Below are 26916 nucleotides of genomic sequence, written 5' to 3'. Positions count from 1 at the left end.
GAAGACTGGCTTCGGCTTAGCGGTGCATGCATGGAGCTTCGTGACCGGAATTCTCTTCGAGATGTAGGCCAAGAGGATCATAAATCAGAACTCCTGGTCTATGGTGAAAAGATTTAGGAGTCGTAATTTAATAACGCTTTGTTGACTGCGGCGGCTATTTTCTGGTAGACCGATCCGCACACTGGTTAATCTGTTCACTAGACGATTCGGTCATGAGTTTGTTTAATGATGGATTCAGTATTTGCATGTTTTGGTGGTTGGTTCGGTTCTTTGCTTCTTTCATTTCTTTGGTTCTGTTAGAAGTTTTTTGATTGGTTAGTTGTGGGTTAGTTTGGTGAGTCAGTTTTGTTGGCTTGTCTATGGCTTACTAATTCGAGGATTAGTTGAAGCATTGGAGAATTCCGTTATTACTTCAGTCAGTTGACGGGTTGGTTAGGTAGATTTTTTATCTCTGGTTATTTCGTTTCATTTATTTCTCCTTTTTTTTCTTCAATTTGTTGGTTAGTCAGTTGGGTCGGTTTTCCGTTGTTCGTCTGCAGATGCATATGTGGGTGGAGAGTTCAGATACATGAATGAATAATCTAATTGGTTGAAGGAAAGAGTAGGTGGATTCTATTCGATTATGACGATGGTTTACAACACTCATGATTATTGAGTTTTTGGACTTTATCCATAATCTGATATTCCAAAGAACAAAACGTTTCGAAAACTAGATCTGTTTCAATCTTTGGGTGAAAGGGTGAGAGACCTACTTCTTGGGACCATCTAAATAGGTTGCCTCAATGATTGAGGTTGGCTCTCTTTAACGCACCCAATAGACTAAACGCCTCCCATCTCCTAATCTGGGGACACGCGGTAGCCTAATTGGTTGAGGCACTATGGTACAAACCGGAGGGTTGCGGGTTCGATTCCATATGAGGTCATTAATTTTTTCAATTTGCCTAATAATTCCAGCCGCACTGTGGCCATGGGGTCGACTCAGCCTGCATCAGAAATGAGTACCAGCAATCTTCTTCGGGGTTAAAGGGCGATCGTCGAGTAAATCTGACAACTTTTCCGCCATCTGTGAGCCGATTGTCTAGAAGATGTGGAACCTCGACGTCTCACAACCCTGTGGCCCTTCATGACCTGTTACAGAGACAGCTTAACCTTTACGTTTTATCTCCTAACCTCAGGACGGAAACAGATTCCGAAATGTTGTGCTCTTTAGAACGCTAGGCGATGGACGATGTCCAAATACTCAGTAATCTCAAAGGAGTAGTCGGGTCAATAGATAGATTCATTTGGACAAATTTATGATTTATTCAGAACACTCTCAGTAGCGTCTAGTGTTAATATGGAGAGTGAATAATTAATTGTAAAGGACTTCGTAGGAAGTGGTCATGCTTTAATTTAAGGGACTGGGCCCCGCTGAGAGGAACTAAGCAAACCCGCAGCCTCTACTCAGGGCTGAGGTTTGAGTGCGAAACCTCCAGAACACGACGTGCTATGAGGGCCTCTGCAGCGTTCGGCAGGTTCGAGATGCTGATGGATGGAGGCGTGCGTGAGTTGGCGCATATAAATGGAGGTCACGAACGAAAGGTGGGTCAGTGCCTAGAGGCATTGATTTGAAGTCATTATCATTTCGAACTGCCCATGACCTGGAGCAAGTCTACATTTCACACACTACATCGGCGTGCAAAAGTCGGTGTTAATGTTTATCGTATACTGCGGTACACGAGGTTTCAGTTCGACATACAGATGCTCTGTAACATCTAAACACGAGATGAACACTGACAGTGGTAAATTGTGTGAGGAACAAGTCCTGACCTATTTTAAAACACATTCAGTGTTTTTTTTGGGGGGAGAGAAAAATGTAATGTGGGAAAACATAAGTACCACATACACCAAATGAGATTTAAACTGGGTTCTCTCTACTTTGTGCCAGACTTGTTTTCGCTATTTTAACTCACTCAGCAGCCATGTTCGCTTGATTTTTTTTTGTAATAAAGTGAGCTGTAGTTTCTTAATTTTCACTGTATTTGTGAGGAATATGACAGAATTTCACGATCTATATTTGTCGCACAAAACAAACTCCGTGGCTTGAGTCAGCAAGCGAACTATACCGACAGAGCGACCGCAGCTTGTCGACGAAGTTAGTGCCAACTTTAATGGATAGAGAGTTGTGGGATGTCATATGAAGAGACAACCACTAGTTTAACGGTCCTATAGTATTTATTACAGTTGCACAGTATACACGGACGAACTCGCGTTTGAAGAATTGAAGAATAATAATAACAATAATAAACACACTGAACCAGAATTGTAGAACTGTAGAATCTAGAACTGTAACTGTAGCTTCTACTCAATGTATCTTCTTATGTAAAATAGAGTCGGACATACAGAAAACACATCACTGTCCGTACTGTTGTAGGCTTTGCCTAGCAACCGCTGTTTACTCGTCGTTGCTATGCAATGAAGCTTCCGTTGTCACACTTACTTGAATGTGGTCAGTTCCCACAGAGTGTTTAAGCCTGTACCTAAGACTTCGTGACAACGAATTGGAAGTGATGTGGAAGAAATGGTACATGGTCTAATTTAAGATTTATCCTGGACAATTGTATATAGTGACTGAGGGAAACGGCGATAAACCCCTACAGCCTCCGGGCCGAGATGTTTACCAAAGACTTCTAGAATACGATACATAATTGTTACCTCTCTACTATGACGTTCTTTATATTCGAATAAATAAGCGTGGATAATATTAAATTGAATCTAAAAAGAACTGGATACAAAGGTGTGGACTGGCTCAGGACAGGGAGAAGTGATGGGCTTTTGTGAATGCAGTTGTGAGCCTTCTAACTCCATAAAAGGCGGACAATGTCGTTGAGACACTGTTAGCTTCTCAAGGAAGACTGTGCTGTATGGAGTTTGTTACTTTCCGGACATTTACGTAATTATTGACAATTTTTTTATTGTCTGCATCCTGTTGTGTGTTACGTTGTGGTGCAGACGCTAAAATAAAACCAGTGATGTTACAGTGATATTGGATTGGTTTCGTATGAAAAATTTGTTGTGCTGACGACCACAAAAAAAAAACATATATTTACAAATTGTATCAAATGCTCTGGAACGGATACAAGCAGCAAGCGATTCTCCTGTTCCGTTTCCTATTTTCTTAAAAAGGATTTAAGTACATCTTTTAGGCGGAAGTACTTATAAGATATGTGCGTCACTGAATGTAAAGAGGATTCCTAAATTTCTGATGTTTTTATAGGTACCTGGTGACCCTAACTGATCGGTTTATAGGCAAACAGAATTAAAACAAACCCTATTATAATGGCCTGTGTTCACACGTCCGTCAGCCTTGCCCTACAATGCAAATGATTTCAATTTAAATATGACTATCGATTCCTCAGTATCTCTCCCCTACCCTGTTGTCCTGGCATGCTCATGTTAACAACACGCTCCAAAGTAATTCGCTGCAATTAAATTCCAGACGAAATTCCAGCAAATCCTCTTCGGAACAGGAGAATATTCCGTGCGGGTGACTAACGGAACCCAGATTCCTGCTGACTGCTTTATAAAATCCGTCCTTCCCTGCAGAGTGGACTGGGAAGTTCACGTGACTTCGCTGACTATCGTCATGCTGAAGCCGGTTGACTTTCAGTGTCAGCCTCTGTAGTCTAGCGGTCAGAGTTCCTGGCTACAAATCCAGAGGTTCCGGGTTCGATTCACGGGGCTACCAGATTTTCTGAGAATTAGTCAGTCTGGAATGCGGTTCACTCAGCCTTGTGAGGATACCTCAGGAGCTATTTCAAGGAAATAGCGGCTCCGGTCTAGAAAAGCGAGATTAATGGCCGTGGGGATTCGTTGCGCTGATCACGTGACATCTTGTATCCGCTAAAGTTTGCACTAATTTCGCCGACAATGGCGGTCGCTCAGTCGGTATAGTTCGCTTGCGGACTACATGCAACAGTGTTTTTTCTCCGCCTGCACAGTGAACTGTAAGGTTCACCTGACTTTGTTGAATAGCGACAAACTGAAACTGGTTGTCTTTCAGTGGATCTAGTCTAGTCGGCTGCCCTGAAGAACTTGTCCAGTCACGGGTCGTGTTCCTGTGTCACTGCACCGGGGTCCGGTTCGTGCAGAAACTTCACCTCCTTTCCTTATTTAAATTTGGCTTTACAACTTTGTGTCCTACGTTGCCACATAATTTTTTGGATCTCTGTGAAACGAGCTCTTGTTAAGATTTAATGGGACGCAGCCGTGGAACTATTCCAGCAGATGACTTGAGAAAGTGAGTAAAACCACGGCCCGTTTCCTAGCCGAATAAGGAACTACGTAATACGTAGAAGTTCTAAGTGCTTGAAGGCGATATGATGGTTCCCTTTGAAGTCACTGATGTTAAAAGTAATTAATCCTTTATAGGGTAATGACAGCTGTATAAAGCACTTTCATTGACCTTGCGTCACATGAAACCACCAATGGAATGCACTCGTCTGTGTGGGATTCGTTTGGTTCTCGCGCTAGAGAGATACGTCACTAAACAACACGAATCTGCTGATAGTTTGTAATGGAGATACAGCGTGTTGTGAGGGATGTAAGGATAGTCAATTTTAATGATTTCCGTCCTATATACTGTTTATATGAAGTCTGCTTTATGTCTGATCATTACGATTTCTACAAATATTTTGTTTTTGGACATTATCCATCGTCCTGTCTTTATCTAAAACTGCCGTCATTTTTTTTTCGAAACACAATGTTTCGGAGACTGGATTCTGTCTCCGTCTTCAAGTGAAATCTACTCAGTTGGGCCCCATCCATAGAGCTAGACCCTATCTACTGGGGACGTGTCTTGTGTTTTGAAAAATAAAGAGGACGGTATTTTAGATAAATACAGGACGATCGTTAATGTCCGTAAACACAATATTTGTACTAATGTTCCATCGTCACAAACTTTTAGATCTTTATTACGATTCCTCCTCGGCTAATATTTAAAAAAAAATTAATTTGTCTGCCGGTTTCCTCTATAACTCCTGTTTTAGCCTAATATGTTAGTTTTGAAAAAAAATGAGTGTATGCCCATGTGACCTCCATGCTAGCTATGTGTCTGTGAACTATCCCTTTTGAACGCCTAAAACAGTGTATACGAAGAGTTGAATTTACATTACGACACTTGAGCCTATCTCAGCAGTGTATGTCATAAAGCTCTTCCATCAGTCCGTGTGTCTGTTTGTGTTCCTTCCTATCGCTGCTAGGCAACAGCTCGGTAAACACGTTGCCTCAGTAGTGAATGCAATAAAAAATATGAGTTTAAAGAACACAAAAGAAAAACATAATCAGTGGCCTGTAGTCCGCAAGAGAACTATACCGACCGAGCGACCGTCACTTGTCTGCGAAGTTAGTGCCAACTTTAGCGGATAGAGGGTGTCGCATGGTCAGCGCAACGAATCCCCACGGCCGTTAACCTCGATTTTCTAGACCGAAGCCGCTATTTCCTTGAAATAGCTCCTCAATTATAATCCCGAGGCTGAGTGGACCCCGTTTCAGACCCACTACTTCTCAGAAAATCTGGTAGTGCCAGGAATTGAACCCGGAACCTCTGGAGCTGTAGCCAGGAACTCTGACCACTAGGTCACAGAGGCGATCATGGATTTAAAGGTTCTGTTAAAAAAGTAAACACAACTTAAAATTCACAAAACGTCCCTTTTCTCATTAGCAAGCTTTTGTCAATTGAGAACTGTACATTTAAGCCTTATTTCAACCACAGTATTGAGTGAGGTAGTAACGAAACCATAAACTAAAAGCAAATAATAATTTGTAAGAAGGTTTTCGTAAAATATTTCAAGAAAATAGTAAGTCCCGTCCCTGGAGACTGAGCTATTCCTCGGAACAATTCAAGAAGTTCTGGAAAACAAGTCTGGAAGGCGGGTGCCATATTGAATGCGGCACGTGTTGGAGGCGGTACTGACACACGTAGCGTTAGTCTCATCACGTGACAGTATAGCATTTTGCCGTATGAAAGCAGGGCACGTCCCAAGCCCCCATGTTATAATGCTGATGCCACCTATTAGAGAATTTCAAGCAGTTCTATCTACTAATTGGCCCATCTGCTGCATATGTGTGCTAAAGGCTCTTTATTTTGCCATTAGCTAATTGCTGGTACGTGTTTAGCCTTCGAAAATAAGCAATATCTCCCCTTAGCGTGTTTCAGCACAGTCGATGCATAGATTAGCAGGCGTGCGAAGATCAAATCAAGAATGGAGAGATGGTCCGGACATGTAGCACGCACACGAAATGTGAAAAATACACAAAGAATTTTGATATTAAAATGCGGGGCGAATGGGGGAGAAGAGGAATGCATAGAGGAAAGGGGAAAGCCACAAGGAAAGAGGCCACTGGGAAGATAAAGGCGTAGGTGTTTGGACAGTATTAAAATGGATCTTAGATAGAATGGGATGGTATGTATAGGATTGATCTGGCTCAGGATAGGAACCAGTGGAGGGCTCTTGTGAACACCGTAATGAACCTTCGGATTCCATAAAATGCTGGGAAGTTCTTGAGTGGCTGCACAATTGGCGGCTTCTCAAGAAGGGCTCAGCGCCATGAGAGAGTGACTCAGCCCTTAAAGCCAGTGGCTGTATACATACCATCTGCTTCAACATCAGATTAGGAACTGGAGCGGAAATCCCGGTTCGGGATATCCGACGATCCGCCCGACATGCAGCCCAGAACACAGAACAACATGGCGTCACAATTTTATGAGATTTGACTTTAGTTTGCTAGTCGCATTTTGAAGCCGCCGTTTCTTTGTGTGTTCCAGGAGAATTCTGGGCTTGTGGTCCCTTGGATCATCGGCTTCATCACGTTCATGGCCCTAGAAGCAGTCGCCATGGTGTACTCCAACGTCCTCAGGGACCACGTCAACCGGGTAGGTGCTCTGGCAACGTCCGCACTTCAGTTCTCAGTCCAACTTCTGCATTGCACCCATGCCTTGTGACCTCTCTCGGGGTTACAAATACCGTATAAGACAGAATATAAAGCGACATCCTGTTTTTCCAATGATAAAAATCATGAATAATTAATTTTTGACAAAATTGAGTATGTCATTTATTTTTGAGTGTTGTAAGCATTAGGATATAAGATTTTTAACCACCGCCCAGTGTTATAGAACAACACAGAGTAGCCTGTATAACTGGACCATGATACCAAAAGCTTTGACCATCAGACAACGAAACCAAGCTGTGGAGTATATTCATCTTCTGTTAAGGAGAAGAAGTGTAACGACTCGAATCAAATTGATTCTAGATTAAAATAAATAGGGTACATTACTTTGTAAACAGACTTATTGTAATAATTTTAGATGTTTTAACAAATCAATGTACATCTTAGCTTTAGTTAAAAAAGAAAGTAAGGGTATCCTTGTAACAGACCGTGGAGGCCCATAGGGTTGTGAGATGTTGAGGTTCCCACATTTTCTAGAATATCGGCTCATAGAAGGCGGTAATTTTGTCAGCCTTACCCGCCGGCCGCCCTTTTCATCCAAGAATATTCCTGGTACTCATTTCTGTTAGAGGCTGGGTCGACCCTAGGGCCATAGTGCGGCTGGAAGGATTAGGTCAATTGAAAAAAATCCAATGACCTCATCAGGACTTGAACCCACGACCTTCCGGCTTGTAAGCATAGTGCCTCAACCAATTACACTAGTTAAAAGATATAATATTTGTATCTATGACATGGTAATAATAGTTTCCATGCGGGTTGATATTATTCTTCTAAAGATGGTTGTTTTGACACAAAAACAAACAAAGGATGAAAAAAAAACAAAAAAAAACAACGCTTATCAATCACACTGGACGTTGATTAAAAATCTTATATACAATCCCTAGTGTGGCGGACTAGGAAGAACCAAGTTAAGCATAAAAAGTGAAGACTATACTATTAAATATATATATATTCAATCCGGAGTATCATTCTTGGTATTTTCATAAATATCATTACATTTAGCAATTTGAATTACTCATCATCTGCTTCATATACTGTATACGTATTCTTAAGGATCCAACAGTATTGCGGCCCCTCTCTTTATGAAGCAGTACTTGAAAAATAAAAAGTCAGCCTAGTACGGCAACTGAGTCTGTTATGGTAGCAGAACCCGAAAGTAGGCGCGTTAAACCAAAGTCCACCAGTAAACAAGTCAGCCAGTTACATCCAACCACATCACAACACCGCAGCGTGTCTCTCTAAGGTCCTTCTTATATTACTAAATTTAGACCTTTGTGATGTTAACTATTGATGTTAATTCAGCGCTTTGGCGGATGTGAGCAGTTAGCGATGTTTCGGAGATAGGTTCTGCCTCCATCTTTACATTCTAAGTATGTACATTTGGTGTGTTTTGTGATTACATAGGTTGTGGTTCAGAAAACCCAGAGAGGGAAAGTCCCTTTTTGCCCTTTTAAGGGCCGTTTATTTATTTTTTTCCTTGGCATTACATCCCCAGTGGGCCTAGGCCTACCTCCGTGAACTTCTCCGTTCACTTCGGTTTTTCTAGATCTTACACATTCGGTAGGACTTCTTGGGCGGGTGATCAGCTCGTCGCAAGGCCTCTACCTGTACACAAACACAGGAAAACTCACACGGGCCGTTTATTTACTCTCATAAATTTACCTGTTCATTGTTCACATCAGAACGAACGGGGCACTAGCCCCCACCTTCACGCGTGGTTTTCTCGAAGAAGAAATCTGAATAATCACAGAAGTTTATATTTCAGTGCAGTGTAACAACAATTTAGCCGTATCATTATCTACATCAGACGATGGCTCTGCGTGACCGAAACATGTCGAATTTACACGAAAACAGGGAGCCGTGATTAGACAAGTGACTTGTGTTGTCCCATTGATATTTGTATTTTGTCCGTATATACATACTTCAAGAGATTAAACTGGTCCGGCAGGATGCTTAAATAGAGCATTTTGAACAATAGCCAAGTTGTAGTTTGCGGAATTAATGTACAGATCGGTTTTTGATCCATAGTCAATTGAAAGATTGGAGATTAGAGGCAATCTTCTTTGTACAAATCTGGAAACAAGAGCTTATTTCACGGGAATGAAATACCTTATTGTTGCACGTCTGCCTTGGGCTGATGGCATGGAAACTGGCACCAAAGCCTCTCAGTCTATTGTTTGCGACTTCTGTGTTAGTATCAGTAGAGTTCGAACCCAATCGCATAATAGAGAAATTACTTATATTCTTGTTTTCCGTCTGTAATGCTTCAATATAAATTTAACAACATGAATTCATATGTATTTAAAAAAAGTTCGTTAAATGTTTAAAATATCATTAAAATTATTAAAATATATGTAAATTTTGTGTTTGTGCTACATGTTTCAGCCGCATAGGGCCATCTTCAGGCAACTATCTTTTAAAGGAGCCTGCTGCGCTGTGCGCTGGGTCAAATTGTATTCATTAAGGCACCTCGTCGTTGTTATGATTATTATTTTCGTGAATCCTGATATTGTAGGATGATTTTAGTGTGTGACTTTCCTCCTATCTTACATATTGCGGCTATTTTCGTGTCCATCCATTTCCTTGTTAATGTCATGGTAGCCACTTAAATGCTAAGAAGAGGGTTCTCGTTTACGTAGTATGTGCTCGGTCCCGGATAGAGAGTCTCTCGGGTAACAGGGCCAGGAATGTTAATCTCCCATGGCTTTTCTAGAATATAATCCCTACTAATATTTTATGAAACTTTAGGGCGAGAGCAGGTACAGCTACACCGTTCTTAAACTCTGCACTTGATGAAGACGAATTGTCAGGTTCACGTCCCTGCCGCTTTTCCTCTGGAGAAAAAGTCTCCTTGTTTTCATTATATATGAGACTGGATGGGTCCCAGGGCCGATCTGGACGTGCTGGAGAAGAGAAATTATCTTTCCCTTACCGGGAATCTAATCCAATCTTGTCGGTCGTCCAGCCTGTGACCTAATCTTCATGTCATGGTAACTAATTAAGCCTAGGGATACATTTTCTTATTAATAATACTAAATTAAAAGTGAAAATTCTAAAGCTCTTGCGGTGTAACTTTCTCTAAATATTTCTTTGCTTCACATTCCTTAAGATGAAATAATTTCCTTAGGGCTTTCTTATCAGGCACCCTCAATCTATATTCATTCCTTAGGGTGGCAAGACCAAGGCACGCTCGTACGTACTGTATATTAGTGCTCATCTGGTTAGTTGGTTGTGTAGTTAGGTAGTTAGTTACGTCATATAGTACGCATGAAAGTATAATTAGAATGATCAGGTCAAGGAGGATGAGGTGGGCAGGACATGTAGCACGAATGGGGGAGACGAGGAATGCATGTAGGATATTGGTGGGAAAGCCAGAAGGAAAGAGACCACTGGGAAGACCAAGGAGTAGGTGGGTCGACAATATTAAAATAGATCTTAGAGTGATAGGATGGAATGGTATAAATTTGATTGATCTGGCGCAGGATAGGGACCAGTGGAGGGCTCTTTTGAACACGGTAATGAAACTTCGGGTTCCATAAAATGCTGGGAAATTCTTGAGTAGCTACAGATTTGGCTTCTCCTCAAGAAGGGCTCAGCTCCGTGAGTAAGTAAGTACGTATGAGAGAGATGTGAAATTCACATGAAATTGTTGTCGGCAAACTTGAAATCCTCGCCAGATGGAAGACGCAGGCATAGAGGGATGATATTAAAATGAATCTTTAGTGAGAGAGCACGTGGGCTGTACTAGCCTGTCTCAACGAATGGTCCCAGTGCGTCCTTTTGTGAACATAAAAGTAAACCTTCGAGGTCCTTGAAAAGTGGGGAATTTTTTGTTCATCTGATCTACTGGTAGCTTCTCCAGAACAGCTTTGCTCGATATAGTCAGTTGTTTATCTTCCGCCCTGTTGCATCAGGACACACGAGACACGCGTCTTCCTCGAAATGGACTAGCTCAGTGCTAGCCGCTTTCTCGTCACAGCCACCGGTAATCCTGTCTTGCACTAACTCCCTCCTGCCGCAGACTCTTTCTATAATGAACTGAATAAACCGGATACTTGAGACTTGGTGGTAAACATGGAGCCTTCCTGAGAAGCCTTGCTCCACCCAGCGAACAATTTATAAGCCAGGAAGTTTGCACTGACTACCTGCATCTTCTGCACTCTACTTAATAAGACGTGGCAATGATTAAGGGGGTTCCCCTCAGGGATTTATACTCAGAGATGATTTCGCTGGTTCGAAGTAGAACGCTCTTATAGGTAATAAAACTGATCCCAGTTCTCTGTTTCAACACAGTTCAAATCAGCTAAAAGATATTTATTGGGCTGTGGCAGAAGTCGGGTGTTTAGTCGCCGCGTTCTCACAGCGTGCGCCCATGTCACCTTCCAGAGTACTGCACTGGGATTTGTTGCGGACGAAAAGTAAGTGGGGGAAGGTGTTCCTTCTCCTCCCCCTGTCAGTTATGTATCCCTCCATTCCTTCATAGTCACCCACCAGCCGAGTCTGTTAACGCTGTCTGGGGCACTTCATGACTTGCGTCACTTATTGGGATGGCCAGAGAACGGGATGTGAGTGAAAAGGGTGGCCAACAAAAGTTGCCTATCCATACTTACAGAGGAACATGTTCGACTTAGAACGTGGCCAAAACTACAAGTTTATTTCCATTCCATTTAAACTGCGAAACGGTGAGTAGCAACTAAGCGGACCGACATATTTATCTATGCGGTAAGCGCGTGATAAACAAGAGACTGAGTTTAAAATAATATTTCTATACCGCTATATACGCCGTGACCGCCTCTGTGGTCTAGTGAGCAGAGTTCCTGGCTACAGGTCCAGAGGTCCCGGTTTCGATTCCCGGCGCTACCAGATTTTCTGAGAAGTGGGGCTAGAACGGCGTTCTCTCAGCCTCGTGAGGATAACTGAGGAGCTATTTCAAGGAAATAACGGCTTCGGTCTAGAAAACCGAGATTAACGGCGTGGGGGATCCGTTACGTTGACCACGTGAAATCCTCTATCCGCAAAAGTTGGCACTAGCTTCGGCGACAAGCGGCGGTCGCTCTGTCGGTATAGTTCGCTTGTGGACTACAGGCCACGGAGTTATATATGCTGTGGTGAAATTAAATACGTTAAAACCCAAGAGTACTGGCCTATGTATCGGAGTACATATTCTATTGACAGGTGTCACATTATATATTGTTCCATTGTACATTTCGAGATTACATGATATTGGCTGCCAATGCCCATTTGTGGCGCTTGTGTCAACAGTTCGTCATGATTTCCTGTGCCTCAACTTTCTGTCGGCTGCCAAAACTCTTTCCTTTCTTCAACAAAATCTTCTCGGACGATGAGTCATGTTAATGTGTAGTTGGTGCCTAACGTTTCAGAGACTCTCTCTGTCTCCATCTACAGAGGCTAAGCGGTTTCTGAACCGGAAATCATAAAAGAATCCTTGGAAGCAGTTTCAGTTGCTGTGTTCCCCTGATAAAAAGATACGCATAATTTATGTAATTAGTTTATCAGGTTTTAAATTTTGAAGAATAATCGAGGGAGACGCAAACAAATTAAAACTCCGTGGCCTTTAGCCCGCAAGCGAACTATACCGACAGAGCGACCGCTGCTTGTCGGCGAAGTTAGTGCCAACTTTAGCGGATAGAGGATGTCGCGTGGTTAGCGCAACGGATCCCCATGGCCGTTAATCTCAGTTTTCTAGGCCATAAAACAACAAATTATGTAAGGTTAAAAATGAAAGCTGCAAATATTCGGTGACTTCTGCAGGAATGAGAGAAAGCAGTGACTTGAGCGACACTACGCAACTTCCTGCTTTCTTTCATGGAATTTACATGGTTTTCAAAACAACTGAGGAATTAGCTGACGCAGGCGCACGCTACGGGAGCAGATTTATGTGACGAAACGAAGGCGCATCTGCGCAGACGCTGTCTCCCAGCAGATAACCTGAGAGATTAGTGACGGATGGAAAACCAATTGTGACCGGAAGCAAAAGTGGCATATATTCACTTATCACCGACAACGTGAGGAATACAACGGGTCAGATTTGATAAGTCATTGCTTGATATGTCCGGAAATATTCTGTACCAAATCGCTCAAACTGACAAATACTGGTATAGAGGTTACAAAATGACTTAGATCAGACGGAAATTGAAGATATTGAGATTTCTTGAGTGATTTGAGAACAGAAATGTTCTCTGCTATGCGGAAGTTCATTCGTTCAATCGCTGTGGCCTGATAAATAAGCACTTGTATGATAATAAGTTGACTGACGAAACAAGGGTTTAGTGCGCTTGTGCAGGGACGGGATTTCATAAGCGCCTGAGGCCCCACGACTCTTTACGCCTTCCTTGGTAAAACTAATGTTCAACATTCTTTACTACTCCTAGTATAGAACTCAAATTGGAAGCCCCGCCGAAACCGCAGGAAAGCACTATGGAGATAGCACAGACCCCTCCTGGTAAGACAGGAGTTCGTGACTGTAAGGGACCCAAAAGAGAAATACGTAAGTAGCCATAGGAGAGGAACATAATGAGACCTGCTTTGCTAGGCACAAATGAGCATGACTAAACCACTGTGACGATGAGATTATGAATATGGGGATGATGTGCTGGGCACTCAGCATGCAAAGGGGCCAATGAAGAAACAGATGGTTACAGAATGGTGTAGATATGATACATGAAAATAGTCGAAGTCAATATGGCGGAATGGAAAATTTGAAATTTCCCTCCCCCACCCTCTTCAAATATACCTTACTCTTGCAGACGCCGTGTTCTTCACCTCATGTTTCATTGGTGATATGAAACTGAGAAGAATGTGGTGATAATCACGGTACGTGCAGAGATGCGAAGTGTGTACGAAATGTTAGTAGATTAACCTGAAGGAAGAGACTTTTTTTTCCTTGGCACTACAGACCCAGTGGGCCTAGGCCTACCTCCATGAACTTCTCCGTTCACTTCGGTTTATCTAGATCTTACACAATCGGTAGGACTCCTTGGGCGAGTGATCAGCTCGTCGCAAGGCCTCTACCTGTAGACAAACACAGAAAAACGCACACAAATATCCATGCCCTGAGTGGGATTCGAACCTACGATCCCGGCTTCCGAGCGAGCGAAGACAGTGCATGCCTTAGACCGCTCGGCTACCGTGACCGGCGAGGGAAGAGACTTAGGCGTAGGTAAAACGAAAGTACAGAACATCAAGTCAAGGAGGATGAGGTGGGCAGGGCATGTAGCATGAATGGGGGAGAAGAGCAATGCATATAGGATACTGGTGGGAAAACCAGAAGGAAAGAGACCACTGGGAAGACCAAGGCGTAGGTGGGTGGACAATATTAAAATGGATCTTAGAGAGATAGGATGGGATAGTATGGATTGGATTGATTTTGCTCAGGATAGGGTCAAGTGTAGGGTTCTTGTGAACACGGTAATGAACCTTCGGGTTCCATAAAATGCTGGGAAATTCTTGAGTAGCTGCAGTTTTGGCTTCTCCTCAAGAAGGGCTCAGCTCCATAAATATGTAAGTAAGTACAGAAGATAGTGTAAACCTAGGGGCTGGATTCATTTGCAAGGGCTGACGGTACGGTCTGCGAGCACGGTAATGAACCCGTGGGTTTCACAGAGGCAAGGAACGTAGGAAGCGATGTACACACACACACACACACACACACATATATATACACAGAATGTGGATAGGTGTCGTGTGCGGTGGAAGGGGAGGATTGTGTACATTCGGAGAGCCCGTGAAAATGAAGAAAATGAGAACTGCCTGTTCCATTAATTATGTACGTATTTTCTGAGCCGCCCTGAGTAAGGGGTAGAGCCAGCCGCGCCCTTTGTGGCCTGTTCATTACTGTAACGCTGGATGACCCACATTCTCACCGGCTACAAGACTGACACACAGTGACTCTCCAAGGAAATTTCCGAGAGCGGCCGCAGCTTACGGCTCGCCTCGACACATCAGTCCAGTAATCCATAAGCAAGCGACATAACACACTGAAGGCTTTATAGAGCTCAGCTTTACTGCAGGGGAAGGAACTTATAATGTCCATAGGCTAAGAGGCTGCATGAAGCAAGCCCAGTATCAATATAGAGACTCTTCCTTGAGAAGCTAATAATTATTTATCTGTCAATAAATTCCACGTGCGTCAAGGAATCAGTCATACAGTGTTTACAAAACCCAGAGTTTTATCCTATCTCGAGTTCATTCATCCACTTCACAAACTTAAACCTTTTTTCTCTAAGATCCAGTTGAAAATCTTCTAGGTCAATCAAATGGAGCATTCGGTAGCCCTTATGCTACAAGCAGGAAGGTCGCGGGTTCTGGTACCGATGAGGTGGATTTGTTTTCAATTTACCTAATCCTTCAAGCCGCACTATGGCCCTGGGTTCCACTCAGCCTCTAACAGAAATGAGCACCAGGAATCTTCCTGAGGTAAGAGGCGGCCGGTGAGTAAGACTGACAACCCCACCGCCATCTCTAAGCCGATTGTCTAGAGAAAATGTGGGAGCCTCAACATCTCACAACCCAATGGGCCTCCATGGCCTGTTACAGTAACAGCTTTAATTTATTTTTAGGTCAATCAAATTGTTTCTTTCCTCTATGCTTCTAGACGAATATTCTTTACCGGTGTGCCTTTCCTTTTCCTCCCTTGCGTCTTATAGTCCTTCGGTCAATTTTACATCTCTGATTTATCGAACGAAACTTTAGTTTGTGAGAAGTACACACAGAGTGATTCTAAATTGTTGTCGGGGTTCCGTTTATAGGCCACAAAACCCCAAATAATAATTTAGAACCACTATGTATTTTAAAGATACGTACATTGTTTATTCAGTCTTTTAATTCCTCAGAATGAACTGGGTTTGAATGGAACATTCAGGTCTCCTTGTCACTGAGGAGAATTCACCATAATGACAACTTAAACAACACTTTGCTCTAGAGGCTGGAAAAAATAACGGAATCCCCAGTCAGGGGAGCCAACCTTGAAGTAAAAATTCGATCACAGGACACGCTGAATGAGTATTATGATCCTAACTACTGTGCCATGGTGTTCGAAACCTCTCTTATGTGTACAGATCAGTTTAACGAAGTGCTCTGATTGTGTAAGTTACATCGGAGCTTCTTCATTGAAAGCTGGCAAATGTAAGAAAACTGAGTCGGCTAGAATAGCTCGTGGAGTAACAAGAAATTTCATATGTGCAGACTTTATTCGTTTTGGAATTTATTCATATTTCATAATAATATAGAAATTATTTCAAAGTTTGAAGCTATAATATTCATTTGTTTCTAACAATTTATGGCAGTCCTTTATATCTGATTTATAATACGACAAAACTTCTGTAAATATTCATCAGTGAGTGTTCAAACAAATGGCGCTTTAACAACAATAAAAACAAAATTAAATTTTCTCTTCACATTTACATTGCCGCTGGAAATAACAAACCATTAGATATAGCAAACACAAATAAATGAAAGCCATTAATTCGCACATTGTAATAAAACGAAATTATAGTGCATTTGAGTGTGCAGTATGGAAAATTAGATTCCACATTTCACTAGAAACATCCTTAATTGTAATAACAGTAGCATTTCATTAATACATACATCAAACCGCAATATGATGTGAGTTGGTAACAAATCCGACCATACAGCAGCTGAATTACTCACGGTTCCAGGTTATATTTTGTTGCAAAGAAGGAGGGGCACGTTGCTAAGGTGAACTTCCTGTTGAACCACTTCAAACAACTCTTTGGAAGGTTTTTCTAACTCACCAAACTTACTTATGTTCTGCTTGTGTTCGTCTGCAATCAGCGAGTAAGTGGCAAACTGGGGTTAACTCCTCGTTCTTCTAGCGCCAACGTTGCTTTAACGTCGTGTCGCCGGTTTTAGTGAGCGAGAGTCTGACAGCAAGTTCGTGGCACCATGAGGAAGGAAACTCCATTACAATCCTCTTCCGGATAGGACTCAAAATGTCTGCTTTCCAGCTGTATAAGTGCCCAGCAGCATAAAACTTCCATGTTTGTATTCCTTGAAGATAATGTACAACTATAATTCAACATTAAAACTTAATTATTTCCTGAGTTAATGGGCTGTACTCGATCGTATGAGCCAATCATACTTTTTCGTCTTCTTTTTCTTCTCCGGGCGCTAGAGTCCGTGATACATTCATCTGTAATCTGTCAAGACGACAGGTCCACAGTCTCTTCCAAAACAGTTCCTCCATTGATGCGATTTAGAGCTTTCTCTTTCAAATGAAAATATCCTTTTCTGTCTCCAAGGTCATCCAGCATCTTCTAACGTCTTCTTCCTCGTCTTCTGGTCACTTCTATCCGCTCCTCTATCTTTCCTTCAATGACTTCTTTTAGAAGGCAGTTACCGCGTAAGATATGACCAATCAAATTAGCCTTCCGTTTTCTTATTTCGTGTAGGATATTCCTCTGCTCACTGACTCTAATTAACACTTCTTCATTTCTCACATAATCGGTCCAACTGATCTTCTCCATCCTTCTCCAACACCACATTTCGAAGCTTTCCAGATGTTTCTGATCTTCTGCCCTAAGTGTCATGTTTCAGCCCCATACAAAGCAATGCTCCAAACATAGCATTTCACTAGTTTCTTCCTCAAATTTAAGTCCAATTTGCTGATAAAAAGATTCTTCTTCTTGCTAAATGCAGCTTTTGCCATGGCACCGTGATACACCTTCGCCTCTTTTACGATTGCTCACCATTGGTTCCGATCCTGAAGCTTTCGTCTCCAAGTTTCTAAGGCCGATTGTCTTAAAGTGTTTTTCAGCTGAGTCCAGTCACCTGAGAGTGGGTCTGTCTACTCCTCGAGTATCCTCTGCGAGTGCCCCACTTCACTCCTATACAGGGACAGTACACTCCGAGTTCCCGCTCTTAAGTCCTTGGTTTTGCTAAGTCATTTTTTAAGTTTTCGTCAGACTGCAATTGTTAAAAGCTCACAATGAAATTATTTTTATTTTTATTTATTTATTAAGCAATCAGAATCTACAATTCTATAAGCTAGTTTGCTGGCGTAAGAGCTGTGATGCTCTTTAATGACGTGGTGAGTCCCTTCCCCAGTGGAAGGTTCCTCATTAGTTTTCTTTTAGGTCAGCTGGCCAGTGTCTCGGAGTCTTCGATTGTGCTGCGGTTCGACGCGTGGCTGTAGGATGTCGTTTGGGCGATTTGCCAGTTTGTTGTGGTGTGAGGTTCTTTTTTNCGTTACATACAGTATTATATTTAAGCATTCTGTTGCACTCCATACGATAAATGATATAATGATACAAACTCCGTCTCAAGTGCAAACAATATTTTTTTTTTGCACTTGAGACGGAGTTTGTATCATTATATCATTTATCGTATGGAGTGCAACAGAATGCTTAAATATAATACTGTATGTAACGTTTGGTTGCTTACATACCAGGGTGCATTTGTTATAATTCGAAGTATTTTTGATTGGCTTCTCTGGATTATTGATATATTTGATTTGCTGGCACAACCCCAGAGTTCAATTCCGTAAGACCAGATTGATTTGATTATTGTCTTATAAATCAGGGCTTTGTTTTCTATGACTAGGTTGGATCTTCTTCCAATTAACCAGTTTAGCTCCTTGGTTCTTAGGTCAATCTCTTTGCGTTTTTTGATTACGTGGTCTTTCCAAGTGAGTCTATTATCCATATGGATTCCGAGATATTTAACGCTTGGAGACTATGGGATAATGTTATTATAAAGTCTTACTTGTAGAAAATGCTCTCGCCTTAGCGTGAAGTTCACTTGGACAGATTTAGTCTCGTTTATTTTAATTTTCCATTTGCCTAGCCATGATGGAATTATTTAAACGAAAGATCAAAGTATAGACTTTCCTTAAGAACGAGAAATGCTTGAAAAACATTCACGTTAGAGTTCTGTTGTTAAACTCTGAATTCGTTTGAATATGTCAAGAGTCCCGAGGGATAATGAACTCAGTTGATTCATTACCCTGTTCTTCTTGTCTTTAAGCACAAGATCCACTTAATGTCTGTTCTGGCCCCGTAATTCTCTTTCCGGTGTCTCTTTGGTATTCCATCCACTCTTCACCTTGTTGGGTTATAAGTGAGTGTCACTCATTTTGAATTTTGTTGCACTTGCACTTCTGGTTCATCAGTGACGTAAGGTAGCACAGCTTAGCAACTAATTTAGCCTCTGTGCAATATCCAGCAACACCTAACCGTACTTGCCACAGGGTGCTCGAATTGATTCTCGTATGGTTTAATGGAACAAAGACTGGTGAAAGCTGATAATTCAGGATAGAAGAGAATCGTGAATGTTAAAGAAAGTTTACATATTTATTTATGCATAGTACAGGGCAAACTAGTTCTTAGGCGCGCCCACATTACTCGTGCTCGTGTGACTCGTTATACTCGCGCGTAATGTGGACGATATGACAAGTCACGAGACAAGCAAATTTTTAATTTAAAAACTATAGCCAATAAATTAAAATACGACTACAACCTATACACACTACGAGTAAATATACGGATCCTCACTCGCCGAAGCCTGGCGAGCAACTGAAGTAGTGTGGACGAAGATTTACGAGCACAAGTAAAAGCCAGACGAGTCTCCCGGCGAGTACGAGTAATGTGGACGCGCCTTAAGTTCTAAGCTTCTAATTTATGAATGGCTGAAGCTATAGTTTAGCTCTCCCAAACGTTTTCATGGCGTGGTGATAAATAAGCAAAGAGGGAACTTCGCCTGTTTTGCTTTCTTCTTCTTCTTCTCCTCCTCCTCCTTCTTCTTGCGCCTTCCGCATTAGGCCCCCTGGCCTGTTTCCCATCTGGCTGAATCTGGAACTATGGGTATTAGAAAGAGACGGTAGAACTCCTTGGCCGCTACCTAAACACGGGACAACACAAACACGGAAGAAACGCCAACAGACATCCATGCCTCAACTGGGATTCGAAGCCATTTTTAATTGTAATAAAAACCTACATATATTGCTCTCTTGGGTATCAATCCATGCTGTTATTCGGAACACATAGATTAAAAGCCTTGCTCTATGCCTGCTCTGATCGGTCTTTCAGAAGCGATCAAGTTTTAAGAAAATATTTAAAAAGTGCATGACAAAATATTGTTTATTACAGTTAACAATAGACTTTCGTAATTATCAATAATAATTTGTAAGCGTTCATAATTAACGGTAAAATTGATTATTGTCACGAGATATATGACATTTACCACTGTTTTTGTTAATTCTACGCAATTACTGGTTATTGTTAATAATTGTCAATATTTAGTTTTACCGTAACATGTACAATAATTGAGATATTGCTATGACTTACAAATTCCACAAAATCAATATAAGAATTTTAATGCGCCTGCAACTCTTACTATCAACATACACTGTACTACACTCGATTTTATTATTTGTGTTGTAGAATGAAACAACAATCCTGCAGCCGCCTTGAGTGACTGTGATAAATATACTTGTTAATGGCTGTTTAAGAGTCGAAACAAGTCGGATTATTGAACAAAATTACTTTAACTTGATGTTTATTAAATTATATTAAATCAGAATAATTTACAGCGGCACACAAATCAACTTGAATATACATTCTTCTGTTACCCTGAACTGGTTGATGTTTACGATCATGTATCAGCATCCAGTGATATGGAAATATGTTCACGAACAATGAATAGATAATTATTTGAAAGGAGACGGACCAGGATCGCGTCCATGCGTAACTGACCTATTTAAAAATACTGAGCCGCGCCATAGCTCAAGCGGTTAGTCGTTGGCTTCCAACCGCAGCGGCCCGGGTTCGATCCCGGGTCTGGTCAAGTGGGATTTGTGGTGGAAAAAGTGGCGCTGAGGTAGGTTTTCTCCGAGTACTTCGGTTTCCTTGCCAATCTTCATTCCACCAATTGCTCCACAATCACACTCACCTATTATCTGGGGCTGGTACAATAGGCCAGAAGTGGCCGCAGTACAAGGGACTTGGTCCCACCCCACTAGCAATAAAAATATAAATTTAAACATATTTACCAGCATGTTGATGGAGTTACTGAGGAAAGTCACGAATGGGCTACAATTCGCTACCAAAGCGCTCGGAACGGCACAAGATGATGCCTTTGAGCCTAGGGAGCTCGGCAGTGAAGAAAATGGACCTAACTTCTAGTCGCAGCATCCCCAGAGAAAGAGACCCCGTCTCCTACAGGATAGGCAGCTAGGTGGACACGACAATGAAGAGAAACAGCCCTCCCATGCCCATTAATCCTTGTCGCCCAGTCAATTCGGTCACTGTACTATCACGATTGTATGGAGGCGTCAAGAAGAGAAACTGAAATATAAATGTCAGACTCTACGGGACAATCATGCCACTTGTCAGCCTTTCCCGTGGTCGGGTCGTGTCCGAAGGCAATGCACTGGAGAGTGAAGCAAAAAACTGATGTCTCAGTGTGAGGAGTAAAGCAAAAAGCACGAGTGATTAATATAGCTATTGAGTGCACAGACACAAGCACATGCGAACATGCTCGTCCATTGGCTGTCTAGTGTCTTGAGGATTGGGAACAGTGCATCAGAGCTTTAATCCACATCTCATTCCTTTTTCTTCCTCTTCGCCCCCACTTTGGAGCATAGAGCTGATTTCTCAGTTTCATTGACCATTTTTGCAAGACAGTAGGACTCCTTGGACGGGTTATCAGCTCGTCGCAAGGTCTCTACGTAAATAACACAAACTCAGCATCTCAGTTACATATTATTTTAGGGTTGGTGTGTGAGGTATGGTAGAAGTCGTGACATGGAGAACAGATCTGAGTGACACCTGAAGCATATCTTTGAAATCTTCTCTGTTACCGAGCAGGTACGTCTAGTGGTAACTCCCTAGACATTCAGTTTGAATAACGGCCAGAGAATTGAATACAATTACTGAGAGTTTTCGTGTTCTTTCTCAGTCCCTCCGAGCAGATGCCGTATGTACCACCTGGCTTAACCACTTATAAACCAGCTGTCACTTTAAACCGCCTGTTTTAACATACAAAACTTCGCCTTCCGCAAAGCTTTCATATGGTTCTCACAATAAACAGCGATTGTTTCCCTTACAGCATTTGTAGCAGAAACGTGATGTGTTACCTGTGAGGTACGAACTGAATTTTTGTACAGCATTTATTAAATATTCAAGATATAAACTTTTACCGTTTCCGCTTCCTAGAGCCTTAACCACCCTCAAACTTAACTTTACTAGAAAGACGAGCGGGTACTGCCTGGGAACCTTCAAAAGCCGGAAAACACCCCCCTTCCAAATTTAATGTCCCTCACTCAGTCCCCCTACACCTTTTCTTTTCTCTCACTCTTCTTCAGTATTTAAGCGGTTTAAATCTAACAAAATCCAGAAAATCGTCGAGCTTCCACAGACAAAATTAACCGGTTGGTTTTTGATGAAATGTGATGTAGAAAATAAAACTTCTAAATATTATTTACATAATTTACACAATACAGAATACCATGATAACTCCACGCAATAAACGGCATGTTTAGAATGATATGATGAATCATTACGAATAGAACATTATTGGCTAATTAGTTATACCCCTGATATTATGAATTTAACTATAAAAAGTTTTGTCATAAAAATAAACCGAATTTAGTGTTTAACGAAGAAAACTTATAGTCACAGTTGTTTTCCATATTTATGTGTGGCAAAATAAATTCTTTCTTCTGTCATTTCAGCAATTCGACGTTCTCTGCAAAGCTGAAGTGGCGTTTTTCATATCGAGAGCAATTCTAAACGTAAGTAAAGAATTTTGCACTGCTTATATGCGCGTATGAATACACAAGTATAAATGCATAAACATATTTGGGATACGAACACACATACATACGAGTCCATACCATGTACAATTACGTGTATACTGTGCGTTTAGATTTTCAGACACACACATACCAATAAAATAGATACATAAATACACATACATGGGGTCAGCATATACATATACTGCACATATATTTATATACTCACGCGTACATATATACTGTACGTATACACATACATACAGACGCCCATGCATGTTTGCATTATATTAAAACACACAATAAGTTTACATATGTACAAAAGCACACGACTTCTTACATATGTACTGTATGCGTGCATACATATATAAATACCTGCATTCATACATACACACACACACACACACAATGTACATGCATATATAATTCACACACAATAGCTAATATTTATTTTATATTTGTCAGCACAACACAATTGTCAGGAAATGGGGTCCTCTGAAAGTCTAAGACATCTTTCGGAATATGTGATTTAGTTAAAATTAGTGAACCACTTACACTTAGAGTGAATTTACATGTAAGCCGGTGCTGTGTGTACTATATGCTATATTATGTGATTTAATAGGCCGGCTTCTTACGTCTGTTGGTTAAAATTATTTTGAGTGTTTTATGTGACGGTAAAGACAGACTCTCTGTCCATTTTAGAAGTATCCTTTTTTTCCAAAGCTCTTCCTTGGGGGCGACTTGGCCCTGAGTTCTTGGTGACATCCCCGTGGGGGGAGGAGGGAAGATTTTCTGGTTTGCCGGCTTTTCTCAGTATTTTCTGTGACGAGTGGGAAGAGTTCCTATATTTATAGAAGTATTTTTCTTGCCTTGTGTCTATACTTGTGCACCCCTCGCCTTCTGACGCCAGCCCGTGTAGCACCTACATGTACTTGGAACTGACTATCCGTACTGCTGTGTTATGGACGCTCAAGGTGGTTCAAGGTGTGAGGGTGGAGGGTGGCGGGAATCTGTTAACTGGGCAAGGACTACGTTTCTGTTTGTATAGAGTTTCGAAATTTGGGTTGCTCGTGTCTGAGTAGTTGTCGTTAATTTGTATTCGCACTTGATCAGCTCAATATATGTAGTGTCTTTCTAAGGTGCTCACACACGGCCCCTTTTAGCAGTTCTTACGATGGGAAAGGTTTCTTTTATAGTCCCGTATGTCGTATGTCCGTGTTGAAGTGTGTGGTGGGTGTACATTTAGTTGTTTGTGTTAGGGCCGAGAGCTTTTATGTGTTCTGTGTGTCTGACATTGAAGGATCTTCCTGTTTGTCTTGCTTACACTTTGGGGCAAGGTTTACGTTGGATTGGATAGACACCACTGTTCTGGTAAAGGTCATGTTTCTCTGGTAGGTTTAATTTTTTTCAAACATGTTATTCTGTTTTATTGTTGGTTTTGAACGCGATTTTTATGTCGGTGTTCCTGAACAATTTTATTATCTTTCATACCTCATTACGGAAGTAAGTAAATGTGACCTACTTTTGTTGTTTTTCGGGTTATGTGCCTCTTTTATGTCACTTTAAGCTCGCCGGATTTTTCCTCTTTTTTGGGTCTTTGCAAGCAAATATATGTCACATTAATTGTGACTAAAAAGAGGACTTGAAGAAACATATTGTCTTAGTCAGCAACATCATTAGTTGAAAACAGTGTTGTGTTGACAAGAATAAAATAAATATTATCTATAGTTATCTAAACAACAAGATGCACTCTATTAAGAATCATATACACGCTATTCAAACATTCATACAGATAATATAGATAATATATACTCATTTCTGTTAGAGGCTGAGTCGACCACAGGGCCATAGTGTGACTGGAAGAATGAGGTTAATTGAAAAATCCAATAACTTCATTGGGAATCGAACCCGCTACCTTCCAGCTTGTAGCATAACGCTACTGCATGCCCCTACATAACGTCGTAAAATAACCAGGAACTCTTTTTAAAATGTGATCATCATAATGAGGCCTAATTAATTTCATGAATATTTTAATTACTTTAATTCCATGTAAAATGTTGCAGGTGGGAGCCCTCTATGGAGTTATGCGGTTCTATAACCTGCTGAGAGCCGGCATTTCGTGGAAAGGACCGGAAGCCATTGAACTCTGATGTCAAAATGGCGGAAGGAAAAAAATCAGTGATTCTGACGACGCTGATGATAATGGTGATGATGAGGATTCTGCATTGCTACAATATGACAGCACGAGCGATTCAGATGTCATTCTTGGTGATTCAGTTTAGTGTTTCCTAAGTACGTGAGTGCTTCCGTATTTATTTTCATACAAGAAAGTGCCAATGCAGTGAAGAAACAAAGTGAGTAATTATTTTTAATTTGGTGGTTTCTGTGAAGAGATTCACAACTTCTCATTGGTAAATTCGTCCTACCTGTTTCCTAATGGACACGAGAGCTTAACTGACTCTGTGTGAACTGAACATAAAATGGCGTAAGCTTATGCTTTGTTATGTATCACATGCTTGAAATTCTGGAGGATGGTGACTCACCTCAGAGGATCATGTCCCAAATCTCATGACGCATGATGAGCTATGAGACACGAGAGCAGGTCTCCGAACTGTGTCCTTCATGAGATCATATCTTCTTGATGTTACATTTTATACATGATAATTCTAGTCATGTTAGTAATATTTAAACATCGTGTTTTTCCTTCTTAACAGAATTCAAATTGTCAGTTTATGCCAACAGTATGAGTGAATAAACCTGTGCAGTTGTATAGACGTCATGTGAACATATCTGAAACAGAGAAATACTTGATGTGGCGCCGTGTCGATCTTGTGTGTGCCGACGTTTCGGAGGAATATGTCGCCTTCATCTTCAGGACAGAAAATCCTCGAGCGTGGAACCAACGTGAGCAGGTAGTTGCAGACTGCAAAATGCACTGGGGTTATGGACATCATAATTAGTTAACTATACCAATAATGGGTGATGTAAAAGGACGGTCTATTTCCACTCATATTCTCACATGTTTCGACAGGTCAAGTTTAATATAGAAACACAGACTGATCTAGATACACAGCAGAAACGAACTGTGGGAATGTGAGCTGCACTTTGCGTCTAATGACAGGATGTGTCGATCTGCAACAATTCGCATACTCTGAGTGCAACACCATATTTCTATGTAAGAATGTAAATATGAAAACAACGGAACTACATATGTCTTATGTTCATATTATACTTAGCATGACATTTGTACTGTGTTCATCATGTATGTTGTAAGAGACCGAAATATATCGACAAATATATTATGCAGCAATAAAGATATAAACACTGATTATGAAGCCACATGCAGGGTTATTCGTAAGTCCGTGAAATATATTAAAAATTCACAACAAATAAACTATGCATCGGATCATGGTAATTCTTACTCCGATAGAGAATTAATCTCTCCAAGTTTTTTCTAAAAGCCTCCATTGCATGTTAATCTCAGGGACCTTCGCAACCGTATCACCGCTGCTTGGACTCTGGTCAACCGTGATATGATGACACGGGCGTGGAATGAAATGGATTATCATATAGATGTCTGCCGTATCGGCAAAGGTGGATACATTGAGCATCTGTGAACTATGTAAAAAAAAACTTGCTGAGTTTATCTCTATTTCAGTGTAATAAAATTTGGTATCCGTTGCGTAGTTCATTTATTGTAAATTTTCAAAATGTTTCACGGACTTATAAATAACCCTGTGTATGTAAATCCTCAGACACTCTGAAGTAGAAGTCTGTAGAAATAAGTTTAATTTTGTGTAGGCAACATTACGGGAAAAAAATCCTCGTATATGTATGAAATTCGTACGGGAGTATGAATGCCTGAAATGTATGTCTTCTGACTTTCTAACCATAACATGAAAGTCCGCTCACTAACAAAGGATAACACATCCTCGCTTCTGTAGCAAACGGAATAGGCCTATATTCCCTTGGGGGCCGGGGGGTTGTAACTTTCTCAATTTCTGCTTTCTATAGTTGTGTTGTATTTATGCTCCCATAAACTAAAGAGCTAACAGTAACCGCGAAAACAGATGAGTGGAACAGACGTTTTGGTAAAAGTACATGTTTAAATGCCTGTTCACTTCTCGCGAGGTATCCACTTATGAAAGTGCCTGTCGCTA

The 26916-nt window shown here is 41.3% G+C and overlaps 1 protein-coding gene across 1 annotated transcript in view; it reads left to right on the top strand.

Moving 5' to 3' along the window:
- The window catches only part of LOC111871212, a 151092-nt gene extending 125034 nt beyond the window's left edge, over positions 1 to 26058 (top strand). The window contains exons 7-9 of the mRNA XM_023864138.2: positions 6806 to 6913; positions 22697 to 22756; positions 24820 to 26058. Of these exons, the coding sequence (XP_023719906.1) occupies positions 6806 to 6913; positions 22697 to 22756; positions 24820 to 24906 (255 nt within the window). The 3' untranslated portion in view covers positions 24907 to 26058. The remainder of the gene's footprint in view (positions 1 to 6805; positions 6914 to 22696; positions 22757 to 24819) is intronic.
- The last annotated feature ends 858 nt before the right edge of the window (positions 26059 to 26916 follow it).

This window comes from Cryptotermes secundus, unplaced genomic scaffold (genome assembly GCF_002891405.2).
Source record: "Cryptotermes secundus unplaced genomic scaffold, Csec_1.0 scaffold573, whole genome shotgun sequence".
In the NCBI taxonomy this organism is placed as follows: domain Eukaryota; kingdom Metazoa; phylum Arthropoda; class Insecta; order Blattodea; family Kalotermitidae; genus Cryptotermes; species Cryptotermes secundus.
This window is presented reverse-complemented; position numbering and strand designations above follow the sequence as displayed.